The 23,510-nt window shown below is 57.5% G+C and overlaps 1 protein-coding gene across 2 annotated transcripts in view; it reads left to right on the top strand.

The window, feature by feature from the left end:
- PLXNA1 (plexin A1) overlaps window positions 1-23,510 on the top strand; it is a 168,519-nt gene that overhangs the window by 26,675 nt on the left and 118,334 nt on the right. For both annotated transcript variants that reach the window (XM_064518985.1, XM_064518986.1), the window contains exon 3: window positions 6,379-6,561. In XM_064518985.1, the coding sequence (XP_064375055.1) occupies window positions 6,379-6,561 (183 nt within the window). The remainder of the gene's footprint in view (window positions 1-6,378; window positions 6,562-23,510) is intronic.

A 23,510-nucleotide genomic window follows, 5' to 3' on the forward strand; every position in this document is an offset into this window, starting at 1 on the left:
GGAGTAAACACCATAAACATTCATCCTCGTGCATATTCAGCAGCTGAGGAGGTTGGGGAAGCTGCAAATTGGAGCGCGGCGAGAACAGGAATTGCATTGCCTGTGATGGGCTGCCGGGGCTTAAATACCTTCACCGGCTACGCTCCGGCCCCCTCGGGGCTCCGGCTTGCCGTGAACCCCTTGGCCGCTGCTCTTCTCCTGGGGGCAGTGGTGCGGGGGGGCCCTGCCGAGGAGGGTGATGTGCAGAGCCATGTCGACCTCGCCTTCAGGTTTGTCATCGCCTGGGCATGTGAGCCTGGGCCAGCAGGACTCCTTGAGCTTCACCGGGGCTACTGAGTTGTTTTCTTGGAGCTGTGACTGGTGCATTTTCCTTCTCTTTTTTTCTTCTTTTTCTCTTTCTCTATTCGGATCTCATCTGAGGAAGTGGTTTTCAAGCGTCTGTGCTGGAAGGTGCGACCTCCTCTCCAACACAACATGGTAGCTCACCAGCTTTTTAGCACTCTCTGGTTTAGCTGATTTAGCCTGACTGTGGAAGCATGATGGGACATATGCCAGTAAGCAGGGACTTTTCTCTCTCACCTCACCTTAAGGGCTAAGCCTTTCCCAGGAAAATGCTTGAAGAAGCCCGGGAACGGGGAAGGGGCTGTGTTATCAGCTGGTACGTTTCTTCGCTCTTGCTTTACGTTGGGGATCATGAATTAGCCTTCGGTCACGTGCCGCTTCCTGAGCAGAGCCCTCTTAGTGATCGAGCTGGGAGCTCTTGTGCCAGGGAGCCGGGGCGTTTTTGGCCCTCTGGGGGGGGCGGGGGGTTAGTCTGTAAGTGTTCGGCTACCCTAAGAGTGGTGCATTCTGAGGAGGCAGAAGGGAGTAATTACAGGCTGCTAAAGTTAACTCAATTCGTTGCTGGAAAGATGAATTTTATTGGATCTGCTGTTCTGAAGCTTCCAACCTCGCAATGCAGAGGAAGATCCTTAGCAAACTTGCTGGTGGATGTGTTGGAGAGGACTTTTGCAACCAGTGTATATTGGTTTGAGAGATGCCAATTTCCCTTCCCCCCCTCTTTCTGCAAAACAGTATAGATCCTTCCAGTTGGAGATGTGCGTAGTGCCCCCTTCTCCCTGCTCTTAGTGACAGTATATCTTGCATGCCTGGCTTTACCCAAAGGCCGCCCAGTTTAGGCAAGGAGCTGAAAAAGGGCAGACAAGGAAAGTAGTTACTCTTTGGCCATATTCTAAACTGGGCATGCCCCCCAAAAAAGGACATTAGAATAACTGATCAAGCAAAAGAGCAGTTCTCCGCTGCTGAGAGGACAGCATATGGCTAAGTCTTGATTGCAGCTGTGGGTGGGACCGCTGGCCGTTGGGTTGGTCTGATGGCACAACGAGGAGGCAGCGGCAGCAGAGGCCCAGCCTGTAGCTGCAGCAAGTGGTGTCAGACTGAAACAGTGGTGGTTGTGAATGTGTTGTGCTTGGACACAAAAAAGGCTTGTTTTCTTTTCTTTTTTCTATTTTCCTCCCCGTGTGTTGGGAAATGCAGCCGCACATGCCGGCCTCTCCGGCAGAGCCTGCCAGTGTCCCCTTCGCGTTGTGGGGTTCCCGTGCTCGCGCAGAGCGCTGCTGCTCGGTTTTGCAGCGCCGCAGAGGGAAGTCGGTGTGAGCAGATCCACCCTCCTGGAGGCTCTGCTCTTTCTGCATCGTCTCTCACGTCGTCTGCTTTCGTTTTGATACCTGTTGGGTTTAATTGATGATGTCCACAGCCCTTTAGGAGGGTAAACGTCTCCTTTTTTGCCCCCCTCCAAGCAAGTCTCTGCTGTGCTTCCGCCCTTCTTCCCTGTGGGCTCCTGACGGCACCAAAATAGAGCAAGTGGCTTCTTAGCCTTTTCCGAACTCACCACTCCCAGAATTTAGCACTTGGGTGTGTGATGGAGTCCCGCTGGCTCAGCAAGCGGTGTTGCTAGTTGCGCACGTGGGTAAAGCATGCTGCTCTAAACCTCTGTGGGGGAGGCTTGCCATTGCGCGATTTTCCGCTTTAACCGTGTGATAGCGACTGGTACGCACCTGGGGAGCCCTGCCAGCACCGCGCCCGTCGCGAGGTGTCTCAGCCTGCGTTGGTGTGGCAGCCGAGTGGCCAAGTCCTCCTTTAACAGCTAGCTGCAGCTGCAGAGCTGCCTCCTGGGGCTGAGGTGGTCCCGGCTGTGCTGACCTGCAGTTTCTGGCGAGTGGTTTCCCTTGCCTGGGCCTGGGCCTGGGGGTAAAGTCATGGGGTTGCTGCTTTCTGCAGTTGGAGCCATTTAGTGCATGTGTGTATGTTGAGCTTAGGAGTTCGACATTTTCCCATATGTTACATGCACATGCTGTATGGATTTAAAACCCCTTGGGGACTGGCACACATTTAGAGGCAGTTGCTTGCCAAAAACCTCTTCCCTTTAAATTCAGAATTACGTAAGGAATCTCTTGAAGCGGAAAATCCCATGGCCCGAGCAGACGGCCTCTCCCGGCGCCCGTGCCTCGCGGTGCCTCCATGCAGTGCTAACTTCACTCACTGAGGCCGTCGGGGATTTTGCTGGAGCCGCTCCCCACCTGGGGCAGGCTGTGGGCTGCTCGGGGTGGATTTTGCTGGCTCGAATGGTGTCCAGCAGTGTGTGGCTGTTGTCTGGCGTGGGACCTCCGGAGAGGCTGAGCTGTCCCATCTGAATTGGCCTGAACCTCAGGCTGGCTTGGAGTTCGTGTCCAAAGGTGCCAGTTCTGCTCAGCAGGTTGGAGTAGCGCAGCAAGGGCATTGGGCCTGGCCTCGGATGGAGAGACTTGGACGGGGAGAGAGCTGTGGAGCAAGGTCATGAGCCGCGATCTTGCGTTTGGTCCATCTGAGCTCTCAGCTGCCCTGGTCCCATCTCTCCTGCCTCCGTTCCTGCTTTCGTAGGTACCTGTGGGCCCTCTCCCTTGCTTTGCCTTGTCCTCTGGAAGTCCGAGCTACAAACCTCACACTGGTCACCCTCTGCCCGGCCCGGGAGTGACGCCTCTGAGTGCCCCAGCTCTCCAGCGGGGATGGTGCAGCCCTTCCTCGGCAGCGCTCGGGGGAAAGGAGCGCTTGGGAAAATTGCCCTACATTTGTCTCTGCCAATTCTGGGCACTGCCTGAACCGCAATGGCTTTTGGCTGCTGTTCCAGCGCTTTTGTAAAAAGCTTCTCCTGGATCCGCAAACGCGAGAGAGTGTTTAACCAACACGGCCGCGAGCTGAGGCCGGCAGGGGAGCCGCAGTCCGGCGGTGACTGCCAAGCCTGCCCGGGCGCTGGGACCGGGCGAGCCCAGGGGTCGGTGCCCTCCTTGGGGTGCAGTGGGAAAGGGGGAAGGCAGTGTGGGAAAAAAAAATGCAGGGACTCCCCCAAAACTTCCTGTGGGAGGAGGAAGAACTGGGTTGGTAGGCAGCGTGTTTGCGGAGGCTTTGCTGTGTGAAGTGAACCTCTCTGAGGAGCCCTGCCTCGGTCCTGGCCGTCTCGCTTTGAAGCTAGCGCCAGGGTGAGGAGGGAGAGAGGTGCGTACGCTCACGGGGAATTTGCACTAGCCTAGCATATTTCCGAGACTACAGCAACGCTGCTGTCAGATGTGGTCTGTACTGGGTGAGACCTGGGATGGAGAAGGATGCTGCGCTGGCTCCCTGCACCCAGGGCTGAGGACGGGGAACGGCCGCGGCTCCACTTTTGGGTGGAGAACAGATTATTTTGCTGGTGCTTCATGGCTGAGGGGATCCTGTCTGACTGGTGCCTGGGGGATTTGTGCCCAATCCTGCAAACACTACTTTGCAAATATTTGCAGCTGTATGTGCGTCGTTGAGGTGTGGGGAGTCGTTGCCCCTTTCCTTGTTCAGTAGTCTGCTCACCGTGAAGTGACCCAGATGAGTAAAACCTTGCGGAGGAACTTGCTGGGAGGGTAAGCGATGAAGACCCGGGAGTAGCTTCATGCACGGAGAGAGCTGAAGGGCTGGCTGTGCTCACCAGCTGCCCTATCTTGCCAACGGCACCAGGGGATTAATGTGCAGGGTGTTGACTTGGTGGCTGCTCTTCCCTTCTGCGGAAAGCTGACGTTTCCTCAGCTTCTGCTTGGCGCGAGGCCTGCCAGCTGTTTAAAACTGCTTTCTTCCCCTGTGTAGGGAATTGCCAAGGGTGAAGTTGGGGTGGGTTTGCCCTGCTCTTCTCCGCTGCTCTGTTAAAGCAGCGTGCTCCATGCAGCGCTGAATGCAACGGCAGAAAACGTGTCAGAGAGCAAGGCAGTGCGATACGGGGAATGCCTGATGCTGTCCACAGCTTCCCAAGAGCAATCCTCCCTCCTTCCTCTAGCACCTTCCCCGCTCAGTGCCCTCGCTGAGCTCTCTGCAGGGAGCAGTGTCCTCCCTGCCAAAACACGGCTGCCTCTGGGCTGGAGGCAAGGAGCTGTGCTGAATTTCCTGTGTGCACGTCCCTGTGAAGTGGTGCAGGGGGTGCCTGGGATGGGGGTAGAAGCTGGCAGGGAGAGTTCCAGCCTGGCGCGAAGCTGCACGCGAAGAGGCCTGGATGCGGTTAACACGGGGCAGCTGGTGCGCTGCGGTGGGCTGGCAGGGCATCTGGCCACATGTGATGCCTCTCGTCCCAGGGCTGAGAGGGGAAGGGGGCAGCTGAGCGCTGGCTGGGCTGAGGTTGTTTCTGAAGGTGTCTTGCTGCCAAAGTGAGATGTCAAATCTTCACCTGGGGCCATCTGGACAGCCTTGGTGGGGTGTATAATTAGATTCAGCAGTGATTTTGAGCCTAGGCTTTTTTTGCCTTGCAGGCTTGGTCTGTTTTATAAAACCCAACAACAATCCCATGGAGGGAGACCCGTGCTTGACTTACTGCAGCGGCCGCCTGGCAGGCGGTGGCTCTGAGCGCGGCTCTCCAGCTCTGCCTGGAGCACACTTCTGCTGGGATGTGCCTGCGGCCCAGATGCTTCCCCTGAATGCCCCTGCACCTTGCTGTGCTCAGCTCCCTGTGGATAGAGGCAAACGAACCTGGCAGGCTGCGAGGCGTTCAACCACGGCTCCCCGCAGCTCTGCTAGTGCTCAGATTGACCTGGGGGCCTGCTACCTTCATCCCTCTCTGTCCCCTTGCCTCCCCTGTATTGCTGCTGCTTCATAGACCTTCAGATCTTCTTCACAGACCTTTTCTGCTTTCCTTAGTATCCATATAATGCCTTGCATGTAGGGATGACCCCTCTGGATGCAGCTGGGATGCAAGTCTTGGCTGGCACACATGGCACTGGGCAGTGGGAGAGCTCTTGCAACCTCTCCTGAGGAGCACTGGGGGCAACGCTTTTGCCTTGTGGCATCTGCCCTCAGATTTAGAAAGATTAACCCTTAAGACCACACTTTCTGCTCTCCACTGCCAATGCTCCTTGGATGTGACCCAGGTGCTTTGCATCAGTGCATAGAGAATTTGGGGTAATGTGGGCTGGATGCAAGAGGCTGGGCAGAGCTGCTCCCACTGGGGGAGTGGGAGTGGGCAGGCTCACGGCTCCTCTGGAAAACTACTGGCAATCTCCTTTTTGGCCTCAGGCTGAGAGCTGCCAGGGTAATCGAATCCACAGGATGCAAAGAGTATTGAAGAACTGGAGATACGGCGTCCGGGCAGCGGCTGTTCTCTAAACCAGCCAGATCAGCAATTAGCTCCAACCCATCAGGAAGTCTGGAGAGCAGTTTGCTGAGCTGCTGGGACAGCAGGGGTGGGTGGGGGGGATGGGGGACATGTCAGGGCCTGGGAGGGGTCGGGGGGACAGTGGGAGCTGGGGATGCTTCTGGGGGCATAGAGCCTTGTTGGAGCTCTGCACGTGGAGAGCAGCTGAGGGGATGGTGGTGGGAGACAGCTGACAGCCATCGGGGAGGTCAGGCCACTGTTACCTTGCCTCCTCTGCCTTGCTTTTTGTAGCTTTTCCTGCAGCCATATCCAAAGGGAACAGGCCAAGCCTGGTGGATGAGGTGGTCTCTCTGCAGGCCCTTACTGCCTCCAACATCCCCATCTCTGCCTTCTGGGCACCTGGCTGGCCATAGCTGCAGTTAATAGGCAGCTGGCTTTTCCTCGTGCCAGGCTGCTGTTTGCAAAGCCTCTGTCACCCTGTGGGAAGGGAAGCCCGTGTAGGCTGCAGCTGGTTGTGTTGTTTTGGCTGACGCCTCACGCTGTGCGGCAAGGTGATGGAGACCTCCCCAGGGCTGTCCTGAACCGGAGGCTGCAGCGAGTCCGTGGGGGCTCCCGTCGCTTCCTTCCTTCATCATCGATCTAAATCAGCATCCTGGTCACCCCCTCGGTGCCTCCGTGCTTTATGTAGTGTGTCAGCGTATTGACAAAAAGCTCATCTCTCCTCTGTTCTCTTCCGACAGCCGCTGCAGATCGACGACAATTTCTGTGGCCAGGATTTTAACCAGCCGCTGGGTGGGACGGTCACCATCGAGGGGACTCCGCTCTTTGTGGATAAGGAGGATGGCATGACCTCGGTGGCTGCCTACGATTACAGAGGACAAACCGTCGTTTTTGCAGGCACACGGAGTGGGAGGATCAAAAAGGTAGGACTCCTGGCGATACTGATGGGTGAGATGCTGCCGTGGTGACAGAGGGATGTGCGGTTGGCTAGCTGGCCCCTCAGGGGCACAGATAGGACTGTGCCTGCTTCATGGTGTTACGTGGTGTGTTGTGGGTAGTGAGCAAAAGTGCTGGTGAGGGACAATTTCCCATTGCTCCTCCCTGCTACCCAGACTTACTAAACCTCTGTCTTGTGAAAGGGTTATACGGTAGGGAAATCAAGTCCTAACTAGTGCTGGATCAGCGTCCATCTCGTTGTCTCTCAGGGTGTTGGGTTCATGCCGCAGGTGTCATGGGACAGGCTCTGTCTGTCCAGGCCCAGAGTGTTTTGCCATTGACCTGGGAAGGGTCAGCAAAGGTGGGTGCTCATGACTTTGTGCTGTTGGTGTTTCTGGAAACATCTAGCCCAGTGGCAGTGCTGGCTTGTCTGAAATGGGCAAGATGGAACTTCTCTTGGTTCTTCTTGGGCTCAGTTTCCTCCTCTCTTGGCCTCAGGTCCTGAATATGGTTGAAATGGAGGAAGTAGGGTCTAAATTTAGATGTTTGGTTCTAGCTGCAGGAGAGTGGTGCTCTTGGCTCAAGTCAGGGTGAACTGTGCTCTGCTGCAGCTGGGATTTTTCTGACCTGGTTAGGTTTTGTCCTGGGCCTCCTTTCTCCATTTGAGCTGGCTGTGAAGTGCCCTGGCTTTGGAGGGATGGATGTGTTTCTTGAGAGGCAGCGGGATGGGGAAGGCTGTCTCTCCTCTGCTCTGCCCATACCGGTAGCATCCTTGTGTTCCCGTTGCTGTGTCAGGTTATGGCTGCCTAGGCAGCCCCTGGTTGAGGAGAGCCCAAGGGCAGACAACGCTCTGCCACCGATAGGAGCCAAACTAGTCTGAGCCATTCCCTTGGCAGGAGAGATCCCTGGGGGGGTGTGGGGTGATGCAGCCTAGCTGCCCTGAGCCATCTCACGGCGTGGGGGAGATTCCTCTTTCCTTGCCCCACTGCTGCACAAAAGGCTTCTTTGTTGGTGGCAATTAGCAAATAGCTCTGTGTGTGTTTCCCTCGCTGTATCTCCACAGGGCATGGATTTCCTGTTATCATAACATCATTCCTATAATTACAGCTGTACATGCCCTGTATAAACACAGCTTGCATTAACTGCATCCTCAACCAGGCAAAGGCATATCGAAGGTCCTGGCATAATCCCTGCAAGAGGCAGGAAGAACAGGGCTTGGCTGTAGAGCTGGGCCCAATGCTCCTTCTGCCAGAGGAAAAGGTGGCTTGCAGGGCTCTCCAGCACCCCATCCTGGGCAGAATGCCCTGAATTTTAAAACTCCTTTGCATCTTTCTGAAAACTTTTTTTTTCCTTCCTGGTCCTAGCTTTTTAAAATACCCATGCTCTTGGGCGTTCAGGTGTTAGGTTGGGAAAGCCCTAAGCTGTCCTGTAGGCCTTCACTCTCTGAGCAAGTGAGTACGGACGTAATCCATGGTTATTCCCTCAGCCCATTTGCTCCATGAGAGATGCCAGCATCACCCCCTCTTTTTACTTGGGATCCCCAAATGACAGCGGTGTCTGGCAACAATCAAGAGCAGGGTGCCAAGCTCTTGGCTCCTGAGCCCCTGCTGTGATGGGGAGCCCCTGCGTGTCCAGCTCGCCCTGCCCGTGCTTGTCCTGGGCCACTGGCCTGCGAGCAGCCCTTTCCATCCGACACTCCCCTTGGTCCCCAGCAGAAAAGGCGGAGGAAAGGAAGCGCCTCTCTGCCGAGGTGCTGGTTTCTGGTTCACTGGGTGAGGAATGCAGCGGCTGGCCCCGAGCCAGCCCAGCACCGGCCAAGGAGAGTTTTTAACTCATTACGTCGGTGTCAGGCTGTGAGGGGCCGATGTGGGGAGGAGGGGGCAGCCGGGCTGCGGGGAGGTCAGGCCAACATCCCCGAGGGTCCTGGTTCTTCCGGCAGCGTGGACACGTGCACTGAGCTCAGCAGCATGGCCCCGTCATCACCAGTCCCCCTCCCCGTGTGCTGACAGCCAGAAACCAGCATCCGACACGGCATCCGGCTTGGTGTCTCTGGCTGGGAAGGGGAGGTTGTTTCAAGTGTCTTTGGTGAGGTTTGCAGCATCGGCCCACGGCGTTCGAGGGGAAGGGAGCAGCCCCCCTTGCTGTGGGGCCAGGAGCAGGGACCAAGTGCATGTTCTCCAGCAGAGCAGCTCCTATTTCAGTCTGAACTGTACATGGCCGTATCGCCTCCCTGCCCTGAGGCAAGAGCTTGTGAAACACCTTCGAAGGTGAAAAAAGATCCTGTCTGAGCAGGGGTACTGTCGTTTTAGTTCGTAGATGGAAAACTGCAGCGATGGGGCCCAAAGTTGCTATATTTGGGTCTTAAGCACAGGAGTCCTGTCTGGCTGCCCCGTGCTTGATGCAAGGCAACGTTGCTCTTGGAAGATCATCTTTGCAACGGGGTTTCCGAACCCGAGGCTTGCTCTCCACCTGGAATTCTCTGCTTCCCTTTCTCTCCTTTACTTCCCGCAGTCTCCAGGGCTCCTGGTAGCCGGTGGGAGCGCTGCTGGGGGCTGGCTCCAGCGCGTGGAAGGCGGGGAGCTGACGGAGGCAACTTGTCCTCCCTTCCTGATCGATAAGGGATGTGAAGGAACCGGTGTTGCGTTTCTGGCGGCTCTCCTGCTATTGAGCTCCAAACTGGAGATTTTAAATAGCCTGTGCCAGCATAAGGGATGAGGATGGGAAGGAAGGAGCGTGTGTGGGAGGAGGGTTCACAAAGCCATGGGGACAGTGTTACACCTCCAGTTCCTTATTTATCTAGAGCTGCTGGCAGTTCCTTTTTGTGTGGCAGATTTGCTCTTTCTCTGCTTCCATTTTTGCCTCCTTTTTTCACTTTTTCCTCTGGTCTTTGCAGCTTTGGAGTCATTTCCAAGGGGGTTGTGTAGGGTGAGTGCCTGTCCTGGGGCTGCACACTTGCCCTGGGTAAAAGATACAAAGCCAGGTCGAGGGTGAGGCCTGGACATTGAGTCCACATGTGGCTTGAGTGGCTTCCTCTCCCACAGACCTCTTCCTAGCTCTCTTTTTGCCGATTTCTCCCCATCACCAGTGTGTCTTAGTGCTGTAGGGTCTCTCAGTGCCCCCAAAGAACTGGACCTGGCTCTTCAGGCCTGCAGGGCATGAGGAAACGGAGCAGGAGCTTGATGGGGACCAAAGAAATGGGTCTCAGTCCTGTCCCAGCCTAGGGACTCCAGGCAAGCTTTGTGGGCTTGCCCCTTGCGGATGCCAAGATCTTGCTCTGTGTGCCAGCTTGGTGCATGTATCACGCCTTGCATAGGTCTTGTTACTTCAGACAGAGAGAAACCTTGACTCTGATACTCGTGAGGATGGATTCTAGTTGAACTTTGAATCTGAGAGGAGGAAGGCCAAGGGAGAGATGGGCTTTCAGTCCTGCAAGGACCTGGGGCACTGTATATCTGTTTAGCAGAGGATGCCAAATCCGTTTTTAAGGAGACCCATTTCCCATGCCTCTGAGGATGCCCCACTGTAGCAGCCTGGATCCGCTGGGTTGTGTATCGGAGCGGGCCCTCAAGGGCATCATCTCTGGGTGCCATCTCTGGGCCCAATCTGAGGGGGAGGATCTAGAGCATTTCCATTTACTGTCCTGCAAGGATTTTTGCAGCCTGTGATGCTGAGTGAGGCAAGGAGTCTGTGCAGGATAGAGGTACCTGGAGCTGCTTCTTGCGGGGCATGGGATAAAGCAGTCCTGGAGCAGCATGGACACGCTCTGCCTGGTATCCCAGACCATCAGGGCACAGTCTTCCTGTGCCCACGCTTGTCATGGCTGTCTTAGCTGCGCCAGGAGCAGAGCCTGCGTCAAGATGCTGCTCCTGGCCAAAGCATTTGAGGTGACCAAGGGTCCTGTAGGGACCCAGCACAGAGATGGGAGTGCAGTGGCCCGGTGTGTAGTGACCAGCAGTGCTGCTGTGTCCATACCACCCTGACATGTACCTTTGCTGGCTTTGGCATCGAGGGACAGTGTCCTCTCCTCCTGCTTCCTGTGCTGCCATTACCTCTCCCCCCAGGCAGGGAAGGGGTGAGTCACCCACTTCTGGGGCCTTTCTGAGGGCTTTCGGTTTCCACCTGTGGGGTGTTTCGGGGAACAGTGATGTCAGGTGGCCTGGAGGCGGTGCGTGGGACGGAGGTGGCTGGAAACCTTTGTCACTGGCAGAAGTGAGCTGCCAGAGCAGCATGGGCTCTCTGCGCCCCTCGTTTCGGGGAAATGGGAGCTGGGGCAGTACCTGCCGACAGACAGCCGTGGCTGAGCGGTGCTGCTGGTGTCTGGAGCACTTGAACAGGGCACGGTGGCTTGGGAGGGCTTCAGCAAGCTTTGGGATGGGTTTGGGGCCAAAGTCTACTTCCACATGGCTTCAGCTGGCTCGGAAAGCCCCTGGGGAGAGCAGAGCTTCCCGATGATGGTGTGGAAACACTCTGCTGGCTCTGAGTGCTGGGCTGGTGGCTGCTGTGTCGCTCGGGCTGGGGGGGCTGGAGCCCGTCCGCTGTTGTAACCTTGGCCGGGGCTGCCCAGCTGGGCTCAGAGGGCAGATGAAGCGCTGCCTCAGCAGTTACCTGATCCTCCCAGGGAGCCCCTTGCAACCAGAGCCTGCCCTGGCTGTCTCCACCACGGGAAGGGAAGGTTCTCCCCCTGCACCCCCCCCCCCCCCGCCCCCCCAGCATAGGGACAGAGCAGGGTCTGCCCCGGGAGAGCCTTGGGGATGGGTGAGCTTCAGCTGGCAGAGCAGCACTAGAAGGGGCTGCTCATGTGCCTCCGGGATGGAGGGCACTAGCTTGTCCCCAGCTGGGGACGGGATGCCTGGCTTAGGTTCAGCAGGAAGGAGAGCACGACCCAGGACAAAGTTACAGAAGGGGTAGAGGCATGGGGAGAACGGATGCAAAACCAGCGTTTAGCCCTGACTGCTGCCTGTGCAAGTCCAGTTTGGCACCCCATGCTGGTAGGGAAATGCCCCTCTTAGCCTTTTATGGGGCTGGAGATATTTCAGAGATATCTAAATGGGTAGAAGCCCAACCCAAGGTCTTTATCTGAGATGTACAGCCACGAGTCAGCCCTTGGGCTGGCTTCAGGGAGGGTTTGTAGGAGGTAGTTGAAGAGTCCTCTTCCTGCAGCTTTACCCTGGTGGGTTTTGGGCCCTGGTGCTGGGGAACAGCACAGCACAACAGTGACAGCTTAGAGAGTGTTACTGTGTCTGGGCAGTGGTTGGGGCGAAGGTGAGCACCAAGGACACAGAGCTGTATGGTGCCCTGCTTCCTCACTGTGGAGCTCCCAGCTCTTCCCGTCATCATGGAAAGCTGGGTGGGCAGTGAGACTCCCACGGCAGGACTGGAGGGCGCTGGCAGGGCTGGCCATGAGGCTTCCCAGCTGCCTGCCCATCTCTTGGCAGTGATTATAATCCCTTCGCTTACGAGCCATCAGCACTTCCCACTGTCCCCTTGGCAAGTGCCTGCGTTTGGCTTGGCACCGCCGGGTGGTTTAGCTCCTCTCAAGTTTCTCTGCCCTCCTGCCGGGCACCAGTGCCTTTGCAGGCAGGTGGGAGAGGGGGCCGTGCTGGGGCCCGGCAGGCTGCCTGCCTCGTCCCTCTGTGCAGCCAGCAGGCAGCCTTGGGGGTGAGCCCCATGTTCCCACCCCCAGGGCCTCTCTTCCAGGATCGGGTTAGACCCCACAATAATGGAGCGTGCTGCGAGCAGTGGTGTCTCCGTGCAAGTCCAGGAGCTGCTGCAGGGGACAGATGGGTGCTCTGTCCTCCCTATCCCCGGGAGCCCTGTAATGGATCCTGGTGTGACAAGGGGGCACTGATTTCACCATCTGGGCTGGGGTAAGGTCAGGGCAGAGTCACTGCTCTGTCTGGATTTTCCTTGGATGGCAGCTCCCCTGCCCAGCATTTGTCCAGGCTGTTGCATACAGACAGAGCCTTCCTTTGTCCCCCGAAAAAGCCGCGCGAGCCTGGCTTCCTCGCCACGACTCCCCACCCATGCTGCAAACAGTTGCTGCTGTGAGGCTGGGGCGCGGGGCAGCACCTGCTGCTGTCGCAGCTGGAGCCTGTCGCCTGCCCTCGGCCTCCCCGACCTGCCCTCCCGTCCGTCTCCCTGCACCCCGGGGCCCCTCTTCCTGGCGCTGTGCATGCCAGAAGGTTGGCTGAGTTGCACTTGTTCCTGTCCCATCCTCCCGTGGAGGAGCCTGTCTCCTCTGCCGCAGGAGCTGGCTTCAAGGACAGCTTGCTGAACAGGTATTACGGTGTGAAGCATCAGTGATGGGAGAAGTCTTCTCCCATAGAGTGCTGAGGGTGGAGCTGAGTTTGGAGAGTCTAGGGAAGGGAGACTAATTTGGGAGAAAATGTCATTGCAAGCCCCAGCCAGCTGGGAAAACAGGGGACCCAGCGTAAGGGTAAAGGTGCATCTGCAGAATGGGAGTAGGCCGCAGCAGCATGGCAGCAGAAGGGAGCTGTGGGCTGGGACAGGGAGGAGGCATTGGGTGGGATGGAGATCTAGGACCACCGAGATGCTGAGTGGGTTATAGCACTGAAAGTCATGGCAGTCTGCTTTGTGCTTGTTCTCTGCCCGGTTACCAAGCATGCGGTTATCTTTGGATGGCCCGAAGTTATGCAGAGAGGCCAGGCTTGGAGGGCCCTCTGCCCCTCGTGCTGGCTGCCCTCTGCCAGCAGTCACGGGATTGTGTTGTCTAGGGAATTTCTGCTGCTGCCAGGGTGAGTAATGTGGGGATGACTTCTACCACGCTGCCAGTTTTGGATGTGAGCCACTTCCTATCGGTTCTCTAGCCCGTGCTATCTGGTGGTGTGTCCGGGACCTGTACTTGCACCCTGTGGTCTGAGGGTTGTTAGGAGTGGGGAAGTGACATGAGGATATGAGCTGTAAGCGCGTTGCTGTGGGGACTTCCAGAGCAAATCTGCAAGGGAAGCAAGGCTGGATTGCTAATGGCTGGCTCATACCTGGAAATCACCAGTCCTCACTTGACATGTCATCTTTTTATTGGGCAGTTATAGTTTCCCCTGGGTTGTCTTTCCCATTAAGGTCCGATGAACAAAAAGCTGCTTGTATAATTGCAAATCAGAGTGCTCAGTCACGTGCTTGAAAGGCACATTCAAAACTGCACCTGTAGTTGCATCTTAATGTGCATGTGCCAAGGACTTGGTTTCATGTATGCTCGAAGTGTTGCAGGGAGAAAGGGGAGAAGGAAGCCATGGGAAAGCGTGTGCTGATCAGTGTAACACCCCCATCCTGGTAATTGGCCCCTTGCTGTAGCATGCATCTCGGAGCCTTGGGGACCAGGCTTCCTGGGAGCTGTAGTCTGGAGTCCATGCCGGCCTCGTTAGCCTGCCATCTGCTCCTCGTTGTGCAAATTAGTCACTGCCTTAGGGCCTTTGCTAAGCTCTGGTGTGGCCCGTGTGGGTTGACCCAATTTTGGGTGCTGCCTGGTTATTTCTGAGGGGCAAGATGAGCTTCTTCCCTCAAAGCAGCCAGCTGGCCCTAATCTCTGTGCTTCTTGGGCTGCTGCGATCCCCTGCAATATGGATGAGGGAAAGGAGTCTGCTTTGTGGGGCTGATTTCAGCTGCCTTTGTGCCTCCGGCTAGGTGTCTGTTCCTGCTGAGAGAGGATTAAGCAAGAGGATTAGTCAGGGCTTTGGGGTGGTAATTTGGACCCTTCGTGGTGGGACTTCAAGTGACCTCTCTGAGGCCAGTGGTGCAGAGGTGCGTTGGAAAGGGTCTCTTTGCAGGCTTGTGCCTGCCCCTTTGCAAACAGCTACTTCACATGATGCCCTGCGTGGGGGAGAGGGGGATTAGCCTTGGCAATAAATGAAGGAAAGGGAGTGATTTTTAGGCAGGAGGGAGAGGCTTGTGTGGAGAAGGGAGGGTGCGAGCTCATGGACTGGGGGGCGTTGCATGGTTCAGCTCTTGGTGCATTGGGGTGACTGCATGCTGGGGAGACGGGATGAGGAGAGCCTGCCTTGACCCTCTCCATCCCTGTCTACTCCCCTGAGATCCGTCTGCGCCTTTGTGACTCGTGATCTTGCTGCTTGCTTTAATAATGACATTGAAAAATAGGAGGGCACCTCTGAGCCTTCCCCGTCCCACATGACATTAACTTTGCTCTTGCTGCTTCTGGGCTGCCCATGGGCTGGAAGAGCAACACTGGGGCCGCTGAAGCCTTGCAGCCGCAGCCGCCCTGAGCAGCGCCAGGGTCCTGCTCGGGGACTCATTCCTCGCTGGGGAGTGACTCAGAACCAGATGTGCTTTTTTATTGTTTTTGAAATGAGAGCCGGGATATAGTGGGAGAAATTGCGTGTGTCTGCTGCCGGCTTGTTCAATGGGGACAGTGTCGGTCTGTTTGCATGGTTGTGAAGAGATTTTTTTTAAGCCAGGCTGAGCTTCTGAGAGCGTGGCTTGGGAGAGGTATATCCTGTGGGTATGGCGGGCCTTTCCCAGCCCTTGCGGGGTGGGAAACTCTTGCAACCATTTCCTATGAGATTGTGGCACCACTTACAGTGAGCGCTGCTCTCACTTCTCTGGTGGTGGGCTGGCGTTTTGCTCCTACTGTCAGGTTGCCCCGGGTGCTCTGTTGTGCTATTGCAAAAAACAGAGCCATTTCATCTCTGTTAATGCGATCTTGCCTGGATACAAAGTCTGGTCCCACAGGGGGTTAAATCCAGGTGTTGGAGGATCGCTGAGGCAGGCCCAGTGGTGGGACTGCGTGGCCAGCGCATCCTGGCTGAGATGGTGTCAGATCGAAAGTCTCTTACAGCCAGCTGAGCTCTGATTTTTGGAGGATGTTTCTTTGTCTAGGTCTGGCTGTCCGGTCGCCACTGTAATCCCTTTAGCTCTCTTACTCGTCCTGAAACCAGATGGCCTTGGGTGCTAACGCATTAGGGAGCGTCTGTGTCGGGAATCTGTTCCCCCCTGGAGCTCCTGCTCTCTGCAGCTTGTTTATTCTCTCCCACGGAAGGCTCAGCTGAGCTGGCCCTGTGTCTGATTTCTTTGGCTTCTCCACTTTAATAATAATAAAAATAAAACAAATAAACTCTTCATGCTAAGTGGGTCATCCCTCTCCCTACACAAACATGACACGGTGCTCCTCTCCTGTCCTGGGGAGGATCGGAGCACTCCCTCGCAGCCCCTGGTCCTGTGGAGGGAAGACCTGGCAGGAGGGGAGCTGTGTGGGTGCCGTGCTTCGGGATCCAGAAGTGCAGCCTGGAGAAGTGCTCCCACTGCATGGGGTTATCTGCGCTTTAAGAATTTGGAGAAGGGCGCTCGGGTGCACTCGCAACCCTTGTCTCGTCTGGGCAGCATGACCCCAAAATAGATGCTGTGAAGTTTGGGAAGAGGCTGGGGTGAGCTGAGCTCCAGGGCAGGGTGGAGGGAGGGGGTGGTTAGGGATCAGTCTGGAGGGAGGAAACTGCTGGTCGGGGGCTTTGCAGGGACTTCTCCGTTGCCTGCTAGACTCCTGTGTCTCTTTTCCCTTGCTGCCTGGGGCAGGAGTGGTGCTTTCCCCACTGCCTAGTTTGCTTCCAAGAAATTATTATTTTTTTTCTCGCAGTGTTTTAAAAGCAAAATATTTTCCCATCATGAATGGCCCCCCTTTCTTCTTCTTCCCCCTTCCCCCAGCCGTGCAGTGAGTCAATAATTATCCCCTCCGGGTTGGTGGGGAGCACGGGGCATCTGCTAGTCATGCGCTGGGTATCTTGGCTGCTGGTTCCTTTGCTGGCTGCAGGATTAATGCCGAGGGCTTCTGGGCGGGAGATGGAGCTGTGCCCTTCTGCTCACCCTGTCCTCAGCGGGGCTGCATCCCCCCCAGGGAGGCTGCCTGCCTGCTTTGAGGAGCGTCTGGTGACCTTAATTTGTCTTGTCTGAGCTCAGTGGTCATATAGGTCCCTGTGAGATCGCGTAGCTGCCCAGGGAGGGCAAGGTTTTCCCCCAAAGACTATATTCTGGTGTGGGCATGTCCAGGCTGATGCCTGGGAGCGGAGTGGTGGCGAGCTGAAACTGGATTGCTGGTTTCAAACTGATGGATCCCTTGCTTGCTCCTGGGGCAGGCGAAGCAGAGGAGAGGCTCCTGGAGGTGAGGACAGATCTGCTGGTACCTGTGTGGGGATCATATTCCTGTCTTCAGGGAGGCTTTGCAGCTCTTTGACTGCAGGGGGCTGGTATCCACCACCCTGGTGGTCCCCAGGGCAGTGTGGTGGGGCTAGCGTCAGACATATGAATACAGACCTTGCCAAAACCAGCTCTCCTGGGCCACAAATCTGTGCGTCACCCTCATCGGTACAAGGCAGTGTTCGGTAGGCACGACCCAGTGGGGGTTGCGGTCCCCGTGGGCCGGGAAGTACAAGCCAGAAGGCTCCCTGCCCGCTCTGGGCACCGTTCCCCGTCCCCACCAGCCACGCGGGTCCTTCCCCATCACCCTCCGCTTAGCACTAAGGCAGCTTAAGGGACTCCCGGCTGAAAATGGGCTCATTGTCTCTCAGCGCGTGAAATCCGGCTCGCGGAGCGTGTGCGGAAAGGCTTAACTCCCCTTGTGACCCTGCTTTCCGCTGTCCTGTGGGGAGCCTGCCCCTTGCAAAGGAGGTTTTCAGCAGGGGCAGCTTTTGGGCCAGGGGTCCGTTAAGCCTGCAGGGCGAGCCCGTGACCGTTTAGGGCTCCCTGAGCGTCTCCTGTTTTTTCCACTGCATCCAACCTCCCAGGAAGCCTTGCCTGCCTGTACTGCTGCCTCTCCCCAGCCCAGGGCACGTTTGCGGGGTTCCTGCTGTGCTTTGTCCTGGTTGAAGGCACTGGTCCTGCTGAAAGCATAGCGCGAGGGTTAAACGCTTGATGCCGTGCCTGGGGCAGGTGCTGCTGGAGCATCCCTGCAGCAGCCCAGCTGGGTACTGCGCCGTGCATGGGTCATGGCTCGCCGTAGCCCTGGCCGCGTAGTCTGCTTGCGCCACAGGGATAGCCCTCCTGCAAGAGGGTGGCCTTAGCATCCCCCCTTTGCGTCCCTGTGCCCATCCTGGGGGCACAGGCGTGTTTGACCTGGGGATGCTGCTTGCCTTGCCCTGCTGGCCGTGTCCTATGGGGCTCACGTGGCAGGAGCCTCCCCGCGCGGCCCTTGCTCCTTCTGCGTCGCAGGCGGCCCCGAGGTGGAGCCCGGGAAGCCAGCTGTCCCCGTTGCACAAGGGCCTTTTGTTCCTTCTGCCTCGTCCCTCTGCCCTTTCCTGCTCCGTCCCCTCCCCGGGATCCCCCCTCTCCCCCTCCCCACAGCGCGAGCCGCTCCTCCGGGCTTCTGCAAAGTCCCTCCAGCCCCGGGAGGGAGAGCTGGGCCGCGGAGCGTGCGTCTGCCTTTCTCTCCAATCAATAGCAATAATTTTATTGGCATGACAAGGTAGCCGAAGGTTGCCAAAGTGAATCCATCAAATACCTCTCGGCGGCACCCCACCCCCTCGAGAGCTCTCGCTGGAGTCTTTAAGTGCTGGCTGTTTTAATCAAGGTGGAGGCTGGCGGGGCTGCTGTGTTAAGCTGGTGGGAGGAGGGGGGCAGCGAGCAGAGCCTCCCTGCCCTGGTCCGTGGCGAGGGGCGTGCGGGCCGCTCACTCGCGCGTTGCCCGGTTCTTGCTGAGGAGGAAGAGGCCCCGTTTGCCGCACATCAGCGTCTGGCTTTGTTGAGCCGCCCGGCTCCGAACAGGATGTTTCATTGTTGGAGGAAACAATTAGAAATTCATCTTGAACCGTTGGCCTCTGGGATCGCCGACGGGCAGCAGGGCCGGGGCTGGGAGCAGCTGCCGGCTCCCGTCCTCAAGTGACTCCGCGGGCGAGACCCCGCGAGGGTTTGGGCTCCTGCCCCGTCTGGAGTGGGGTCGTCCCCACTCGTGCCGTCCTTTATGCTTTCGGCTTCGCAAGGGACACGCTGGCCGCTCGCGCAGCCCCAGCCCTGCTCCCCCCTCCCCGATGCCCCAGGCTTTCGACTCGCAGGCCGTAGCTTTTCTTCCCATCTGCTCTGTGCTCCGCGCAAAGCCGGCAGGTGAGGGAACGGGAGGAAGAGGGCTCCGGGCCTGGCTCCCTGCCCGACGGGGACGCAGCAGCAAGCCCTGCTGAAACCTCCTCTGCAGAAAGTGCTGATGGTGCAGGTCTGCCCGGCTCCTGTGCCGGGGCGGCCGGAGGCAGCGCGCCGCGTCGCCTCCATCCATCAGCCCGCTCCGGCTGCCGCGGGAGCCCGGGACGTGTAAGGTAACATCACCACCGGGCTCTGCCCAGACGCCCTCCGTGGGTGTCAGGGGAAGGTGACTTTTGTCAGGAGCAGGGATGAGCCGAGCCCTTGAGAAGCTGCTGTGGGCTCCTCTGACCGGGGCTGCGTCTCTGTTCAGGGACCAGGGACGCGCAGAGGCAGCCAGAGGGGACCCGGGCTGGCGCTGGCAGCCGGCGAGCCGGGTGCCGTGCTGGGAGGCTTGGGTGGTGTTTGGCCCCGAGCTCTGCTGAGCCAATGCACCCTTGTCTCCTGAACGCACCCTTCCTCCACGTCATGGATATGGCGGAGGGAGCTGAGCAGCACGTCACGAAAATAGCACGAGGGGACTAACGGGAGCGAGGGATGTGGGAGGGTAGGACGGTGTGTGCCCTGCATGAGTGATGAGGTGACATGAGATGGCGCTAGGAAGTGCCTAACCTAGCTCCTGTCCTGCCAAGGGGTACGTGTGGCCTGTGGGGTAGTAGAAAATAAGTCTTTTTTGCTAGATGAGCAAGGTGCTGAGCGAATAGGTGGGCCTGTCCTTCCTGGGGCTGGAGGGAGATGGCAAAGACCCCTCGTCTTGAACCGAGCTGCTGCGTATGAACCTGGCTCTTGAAACCCTGCAGAAAGGGGGTCTGAGGGCAAACACCTCTCGGGCGCCCCGCGAGCAGAGCACCCTGCGGAGGCCGTGCGGCAGGAGCAGAGCACTGCATGGCGCCGCGCTCGGGAGCGTCAACGGCACTGGCAGGAGTGCAGCAGCGCTGCCTTCGCAGGCTGCCCCTGCAGGTCACCCCGCGGCCTGGAGCCCCTCCAGCCTGGCAGGGGCCGTCACCCTGTTTTCGTGGAAATAAGACTGGGAAAGAAAAGGAGCCTGCGGGTGCGTGCCCCCATACGCCGTCGCTGTGGTTGCTGCCGTTGTTGTGGGGCTGTTTGCAGCGGCCAGAGGCAGGGCTATAAATCAGAGGTAGCCGCGGTTCACCAGCGCCAGGGGAAGAAAGGAGCCAGGCAGAGGAGCTCTGTGTGCCCGCGGGTCCTAGCGTCCCACTCTGAGTCTGCTCTTTTGCAGGCCTCTTTTAGGCCCTGCTTTGGGGTCACCGGCGGGGATGCCAGGGGACCCCCCCCAAACCTCTTGCAGAGATTCACTGGGCTGAGCACTGGGATCTGTTTGGAAGAGGGAGCTGTGGTTTCGTGGGGTGCAGAGGACAGGCTGGTGGGAGGTGTGACCTACAGCAAGGCAGGAGCCAGGGGAAGGACAGTGGTGGCAGTTGATTGAGGGGAGAAAATGGCAGGAAGATCCAAATGTCTTAAAATGAGGGTTTAAAAAACGCTTGGGGGATCCCCCAAAGACTTTTGGGGGCACTACGAGGCAGAGAGGGCCTGGTGGACTGAGCTGAGGATGCTTTTCCCATCTCCTGGCAGGCTGGGACTGTACAGCTATGGGCAGGGATCTTTCTCTTAGACATGGGACTTACCGTCGCTGGGACAGAGGAGTTTGAGGCTCTGAAATGCTGTCCCTTCCACCTTGCCCTTAGCTGAAACCTGGCAAATGGAGGCCAGGGCAGGGTGGGGAAGAGGTACGACTTGGAGGCCAGGGTCCGGGGCAAGCTCTTGAGCTCTCTGCTAGGAGCGAGCGCGGCGGTTTCCCTTCCAGCCAGAGCGATTGGCTTGGCTGGCAAAGTGTGAAGCTGCTCAGCATTTATCTTCTGCATTGTTCTCCCCCTGTCCTGGCACCCCGATATTGTGGCTGTGGTCTCCTGCCTCTGACCCCCATTCTGCTGTGAGGAGCAGGAGCACATCTCCTGCCAGAGACCTCTGAGGTGGCCCCATGGGGATGGATGGGGCAGGAGGAAAAGCCACCCCATTGAGATGGAAATGAGTGGGGAGGCCCCAGTTCTGTCAAGTCCCTCCTGTTAGAGCCATTGTGTCTATTCACAGGCTTGAACACTGACTAATTTTGGCTTTTCAGGTGGGAGAATAGCCCCTGGCTCCCACCAAAGGGACAGGAGAAAAGGGAGGACGCAGGGGAGCCCCACGGCTCATCAGGAAGGCAGCTATTTCTGAGGCAGGGGTTACGGCTATGCCTGGGGTGGGAAGGGTCAGTGCTGGTATCCAGCCTTGCCTTTGTGCAGCCCCATTAGCCCAGATTAATGGTGCCTGAGGAATTTGCCCTGATCCCATGGCCTGCTGGAGGGAGGAAATCTGCGCTCCGCTGGAGCGGGGAAGCCGCCTGCTCTGCCCCGGCTCAGCCTCCAGAGGCAACGCTGCTGTCGGCCCTGTCTGGTTTTATTTAACTTGGGCTGCCCAAGTGGGATCTGGGGGCCTGAGGATGGAAAAAGCGATTTGAGAGCCAGGGGACCTGCAGGAGGTGGTGGGGTGCGAAGCGCTGTGGGTCTGCACTGCCGTATCTGCGTCTGCGGGTGAGCCGCTGCGCCGTCCCGCTGGGCTGCAGAGCGATCCGGGCCGGGAAGGTTGGGGAGCTCGCCGGAGGGTGGCCAGCCGGCCATGGCGGTGGGGAAGGAAGGAGGCCTGGCTTGGCACCGCGATGCCCTGGCCGCGGCGGGGAAAGCCTGGCTTCCTGCAATCTGCGGCCAACCCAGACCTTTGCCAGCAGGTCGGCCAGGGCTGAGCTGATTTTGACGTTAGCTGGGTCTGCGTGTGTCCCAGCGCTGCCTCAGGTAGAGATAGCGGTGGCTGGGTAAGTCAGCTGTCCCTAATCCCCCCTGGCCTGACCGCTATGATCCTTGTGGCAGCTGGCCTGGGCGGCCTCCGGGAAAATTCGTCATAAATCAAGAGTAAGACAGCAGGAACGAGGGATGCCGGTCTCAGCTGCCCCTTGGCCGTCTCGGTGGCTGCTGGAGCCCATCATCTGTCCCCACGGCTTGGATATGTGTGGAGGTCGTTTGTCTCCATTGCACGGATCCAGACGGGGGGCTGGTGCTAGGCTCGTGTGCTCGGCCCCAGAGAGCTCAGGATGAACCGATGTTTGGCCTCCTTTATCTCCTTCCCTCGTTTAATTACAAGCTGTGCTTTTCTGTAACAGAGCGGGGAAAGGATGGTAATGACTGGGACTGGTAGGGACAGGGAAGGCATCAGGATAGGTGCCCTGTGAGATCACCAGCGTGGGATGAGCTGTGAAATTGGAGGAGCTGGGGTGCGTGGCTGAACGCTTACAATGGCACAGGTCAGTGATGAGCCCCTGGGATTGCGGATCGAGACACGGCACCTCTGTTTTGCCTGGGGGCTGCAGGGTGGAGGGACAGGAGCTCGACCCTGGCCCGCTGGGTACCGGCAAAGCACGTGACGTGCTGTGTTTGCAGTCCAGCAGGACCACGTTGCTCAGCCTCGATCTTGCCTGGGTCAGATTTAACCTGCACAATGCAAGGCAAACAAACATGCAGATCAGGGCTGTGCTGGTAATCCTGGTGTGCCTCGCATGTGAGCAAATACCCGAGAGCTCTGCTCATCAAAGGGCAGCAGAGCCAGAGACGTGGCACCAGGGTTTAGACATGCCGCCCGGATAAGGAAAGAAGTCTTCCAACCTTAGGAGACATGGGTGTTAATCCTGGCTTAGGCCACAATAAGGATAATACTTAGCATTTTATATGATGGCGCTTCACGATGAAATGAGTTTGATGGGTTCTCGCTCTAATCCCTTGATTGGACGCAGTTGCATGGCTGAGTGTAAATTGGAGCAGGCTGATCAGGAGAGACCTGGCATTGTGCTGGCAGGGGAGAACATCTCGGATAGGAGCAGGTTGGATGTAAAAGCCCCGGAGGCCACAGGATGGACCACAGGTACCACGTCCACCTTCCAGTCCCTTTTTACCCAGAATGGAAACATTTCCCCTCTCTCATATGTTTCCCCACACCCCAAAGCTCAAAATACTTCGTGCTTCTGTGCACCAGCTCCACATCTTTCCTCTCCTGTCCTGCCCTTTCATGGGTGCTTGAGGTTCACATATCTCATCTCTGGCTGACTGGAGGAGCTGAGTTTAAGTGCCATGCACTGGATTTACCTTCCTGCCTCCTGCAGCGTCACTGTTCACCTCTTAGGTGGGGAGAAAGACAAAGATGCAGGCACAATCCCAAGTGCGTTCAAGCTGTGAAAATCCCCCGTAAAACCCCACTTAGCATTGTAATGGGGTCAAGACAGGAATGGAAGAAGGGAGAGGGCCTTTGGTTGCGTGTAGGAGAGCCAGGGTTGCAGTGAGGCATGCGGCAGCAGGTGTGAAGGGCAGTGGGAGTACCATCGTTTGGGGTTTGGCGTGGTCTTTGGGGCCCCCGGGCCCTTTTCTTGGGTGGCCCGTGTTGAAACAGAGCTACTCTTGGCACCTCTCCTGCTCTTTGTGCGCCCATGGACCAGCCACTGTCACAAAACATCCCCCTGGCAGCGAGCGCAATTGTCTGCAGGGGAAGCAATAGTGGGAAAGTTTTACTTAATGGATGCTTAGTTCTTTTAATGCAATTTAGCAGCTGGATATGAGGAAGAGAGCCAGCATCATGTGACAAGCTGGGTCTCTGCAGATTGAGAGTTTGAGAAGGAGAATAGATGATGGGGAGCAGTCCTGTGATCCCATGGAGCAGGGCTGGATAATCTGGTAGCGCTTTAATTTTGTCACACGTTGTGCTCTTGAGGGCAGTGTCTGTCAATTGCTCTGTGCAGGGCCAGGCCTGA

This window comes from Dromaius novaehollandiae, chromosome 12 (assembly GCF_036370855.1).
Source record: "Dromaius novaehollandiae isolate bDroNov1 chromosome 12, bDroNov1.hap1, whole genome shotgun sequence".
Lineage (NCBI taxonomy): Eukaryota > Metazoa > Chordata > Aves > Casuariiformes > Dromaiidae > Dromaius > Dromaius novaehollandiae.